General features: G+C 39.8%; 1 protein-coding gene across 1 annotated transcript in view; it reads left to right on the top strand.

Annotated features, from left to right (window-relative positions):
* Positions 1 to 583: 583 nt before the first annotated feature.
* The window catches only part of LOC107295200 (microfibril-associated glycoprotein 4-like), an 18,472-nt gene continuing 14,512 nt past the window's right edge, over positions 584 to 4,543 (top strand). Inside the window, exon 1 of the mRNA XM_015824505.1 lies at positions 584 to 739. Within this exon, the coding sequence (XP_015679991.1) occupies positions 734 to 739 (6 nt within the window). The 5' untranslated portion in view covers positions 584 to 733. The remainder of the gene's footprint in view (positions 740 to 4,543) is intronic.

Genomic DNA, 4,543 nt, shown 5'->3' with positions numbered 1-4,543 from the left:
AGACCCCGTTGCTAGTTAGCCAACCAGCAACGGAGACCCCGTTGCTAGTTAGCCAACCAGCAACGGGCATGAAACTGCATGCAGATGGAGAAGGGCAATCACCCTTAATGGGCGATCAATGGTGAAGGGCAATCACCCTTAATGGGTGATCAGGATATGCATAGGGGATTAAGGGGGGGGAATACAAGGAACACAACAAATATCATCATTTTTTATTTCACTGGAAGTCCCTCTTTGGGACTTCATAAAATCCACCCAAATGTTCTGGCTCTGAAGAATATTTTCTGCCATCTAAAGTTAAAATTTAACACCTTTTCCAATATGCTCACACAAACACAGAGACAGAGAGAGATGTGGGGGAAGTCTGCTTGCACATATGTGAGAAAGGCATATAACAACATTATGTTCATGCCAAGAGCCTGGAAAACATCTAGCTCTTGGCTTGTTCTGTGTTTCCCCTCTTCTCTCCAAGTTTTCATTTCCTGCCTTGCTTTTCTATAACACATTCTTGCTCCCCCTCTTCCCCTCCCAACTTTTCTTTGGGCTATAAATCCAGGATTTACTCATCATGTCTGTCCCTTGGCTTGGGGTATGTTAGTGGGCAGGAGCAGTGTGGGTGGGAGGTGTACAGCTAAAGGCCTGCAAAGGAGACTGAAAGAAGCAGCTTCAAAAGAAAACAGAAAGTTCTATAAACAGAGCAACAGGAGTGACAGCTCAGGAACCACAGAACAACATGAAGGTAAGTCAGTGAAGAATCTGAAGTTTGGGGGCAACAGATAATTTTGGAAGGGAGGTGAATTAGGCTGTGAACTAAGGTTTGATTTTTTTTTCCATTTGGATTTTGGTATTCTCTCCTCACTCCCAATCAAATTAATTTTTGTAATGGTCTATTTCAATGTCATATGTGATGAATGGAATTTGCAGTTAGAAGAAATGGTGAAGCTTCAGTAACTTTTAGGTATGATGGCTGAATGTGAGAACTGAGACCCAGAATGGTGGAGGGATTAAGGTGTTGGACTAAGATTAGGACTTGACAGATTCATGTCTACTTTGTCTCTAGGTAGAATCAGCTATTAAATCTCACTGGGTAACTTTTGGCCAGTCCCTTTCTCTGGGCCCAGCCTATTTCACTAGGTTGTAGCTGTGAGGATTAAATGAAGGAAGATCTCTCTATGTATTCCTGGAGTAAAGGCAGGATATAAAATTAACACATTGTAAAGATATCCTCCCAATACAGATGTATGATAGATGTGACAAATATTTTGCCAAGACATTCCTGAAGGATTCTATTTAGCCATTGTAGGGAAGAAAAATGCTAAACGAAACAGACCTTTCTTTTGATATGGCTGGATTTCCTTGTCTTCTTAAATCCTGACATTTGTTTTCCCTATCATGAAGTTGATTCCTTAAACAAAAGGGATGTTTACTTTCTCTCTCTGTAATACTATTAAGGGATTGCTTTCCAAAGACATTGAATCATGGACTGCTTAGCTACTCTATTTTTGTTCTGTAACAAAAGGGAGAAATGGTTTTCCTTCATATCCAAGATAGTGAAATTACAAGGGCTAATTGATCAGGGTAAATCTTCTCAATATCTAATTAGTACCTAATATGATTCTATGAAATGAATCATTTCATACAAAATACTTTGCAAAATTAATGGGGAGAGGAGAAGAGGAAAATTGCCCTGATTCCCTATAAATAAAAAGAGATAGGGGAATATTAATTTTCACAGAGCAAAATGATTAACGAGAAATGGACAGAATGAGAAGCTGCAGGTTATTTTAAAAAATGAATGTGAGCCAACATGACTGTATGAACTACAGTATGAAAATATTTTTTCCAGACATTTGTAATCAAAGCTGCAATTGAGTCAGATGTGCTCCTTCTGATCTCTAGAGTGTCTCTGACCATGTAACTTCATATATATAGAATATCTAGAATACTGACTGTTGATTGCATGAAGAAAGCTTGCTGGCCCATATTTTGCATGAATGTACCTCTGCATAGTTTCATCAGGAATGGAGACTATCATCCCAGTTTCCATTCCACACATCAATTTAGGTTCAAGTAGGATACTGTTTATTGTAGAGAGCTTTTCTGTATTCATGCCAGAATCAAACTCAAGGTTACCTACTTGTTATACTTCATAGTCTGACATGTGACCCCCTAAATATAAAGTGCTTGGAGGGATGGCTGGGGGACATAATGTGGAGAGAGAAAGAACTTCTTCATGTTTCATATGCATTGCTCTTTGCTTGCTTGTAAATCTTACTGAAGGTATTCTAGAGATGAGCTATGATTTCATCCTAAGTTCTTTAAGGGCTTGACTACAATCTTAAATACATTAATGAGAGAGTGAGCAACACTATACAACAGTGTTACTTAATGTTGGCAACTTAAAGATGTGTGGACTTCAATTGGCTGGGGAATTCTGAGAGTTGAAGTCCACACATCTTCAAGTTGCTAAGGTTGAGAAACACTGCTATACAGGTAGTCCTTGACTTACAACAGTTGATTTAATGACCATTTGAAGTTACAACGGCATTGAAAAAAGTGACTTATGAGCATTTTTCACACTTATGACTGTTGCAGCATCCCCATGGTCACGTGATTTACATTTGGATGCTTGACAACTGACTCACATTTATGACTGTTGCAGTGTCCGGGGGTCACGTGATCACCTTTTGCAACTTTCTGACAAGCAAAGTCAATGGGGAAACCATATTCACTTAACTACCATTTTACTAATTTAACAACTGCAGTGATTCACTTAACAAACATGGCAAGAAAAGTCATAACATGAGACAAAACTCACTTAACAAATTTCTCACTTAGCAACATAAATTTGGGGCTCAATTATGGTCATACAGTGAGGACTACCTGTACACTGTAGGTCAGAGCTTCAAATAAAATAATACATGCAGCTTAACTATATGTAATTTTTCATTCTAATCCCCATATCTTCTTCATTGGTTCTTCATTCAGCAAGAGTACAGTGTATATTCCCAGAAAAGCAGATAGATACCTATTTTGTTCTACAAGTAGGATGCAAATTCACAAACTTTAAAACAAAACAGACAATAATAACAACAACAGCAAACCAGAATATAGTATGTAAATATTTTATTTAAAAAGTAAGTAACTGGGACATGTATACATTCAACAAATTGGCAAATCTGGTTAAAATGTTTCTGTGATGCATTTTTCTCCCCGATGTCAGGCCACAGGCCAAAATAAAATTCTGAGGCCAAGAAAAACAACAGAGTACACAAAAGTTTCTACCTAAACTTGTGTCTAACCTGTGAATTGTTGAAAGATTGTCAAAGTTAAAGAGAATATGAATAATGGTAGATGAACTTTGGAGTTTTCCTTCTAAATTCTCCCACTTTTGGAACTAACAAATATTAATTAATGTTGGACCAGAGACGGAAAAGCATCTATTTGCCAGTTTCTGAATCTTAATATTTAGGGCTTCTTGTGACCTGAATATTAGACCCGTCATCATGAGGTAATGTCTCCAAATCAAGTTCTCTAGCAGTATCCACGTTTCTTGCTGTTTGCCTCACAATGACAAAAGCCACATTACAGCACCATACTGCAAGATCTTCCCCTTTGGAGCAAGCATGCAAGATTGCAACACACTTACAAAAGGGGCAGGGTTTGTATTGCACCACAACAAGGCCACTTTCATCAACCTGATTCCTTTTGTTCCTTCTACAGGCACTGCTGTGAGTAATAAATAAGTAGGCAACTTTTCAAGCTTCAACTGCCAGGTTTATATTGTGATATATTTCCATCTCTGACAAATATTTCTCTATATTCAACCAATGAATCCATTTTTCTCTCTCACACTCTCTCTCTTTTTACATTGCTATAAAACTTTGAGCACTAGAGCTCATATCATCACTAACAAAGAAGTTTGTTAGGCCTTCAGCAAGCTTCTGAACCCAAGAAAATGTTCATTCACATTTTTCACTTGAGACAGCAAAATCTGATTTTTATCTTTTGCCACGGTAATAGTTAATGTGAAAATGACCAAAAGGAAGGGTTCAACATAAATAAGCCCTGGGCAAGCTAAGCATACATTGCAGATTTCTGTTTTTATTTTTCTTGGTAGACAATGCCAATTATATTAGGACAGTGTCTTTCCCAGCCAGAAAGACTTGCTGGGAATTACGGTAGGCAGTATATACTGCAGACATGTCCAAAGTCCGGCCCGCGGGCCATTTGCGGCCCGCGTTCCGGTTTAATACGGCCCTCTAACAGCCCTCCCTGCTCTATGTAAATGCGGCCCTCCCACGGCCCTCCGGCAAGTCCCATGAGAGAGAGAGAGAGAGAGAGAGACAGACAGAGGCACTTGCACTTGCACTTCTCTCTCTCTCTCTCTCTCTCTCTCTCATGGGACTTGCCCCCTCGCAGGGCTCCTCATTGGCCTGAAAGTCCCTTTCCCGGGCTGTCCCCGTCCCAGGCGCACGTGGCTGGGGAGCCATGCGGGGAAGCCCCAAGATCCCTGCTGGGAGTGGCCTGCCCGAGCCTCCGC

The sequence above is a fragment of the Protobothrops mucrosquamatus genome, unplaced genomic scaffold, assembly GCF_001527695.2.
Source record: "Protobothrops mucrosquamatus isolate PMUCROS unplaced genomic scaffold, P.Mucros_1.0 scaffold2260, whole genome shotgun sequence".
Taxonomy (NCBI): Eukaryota; Metazoa; Chordata; class Lepidosauria; order Squamata; family Viperidae; genus Protobothrops; species Protobothrops mucrosquamatus.
This window is presented reverse-complemented; position numbering and strand designations above follow the sequence as displayed.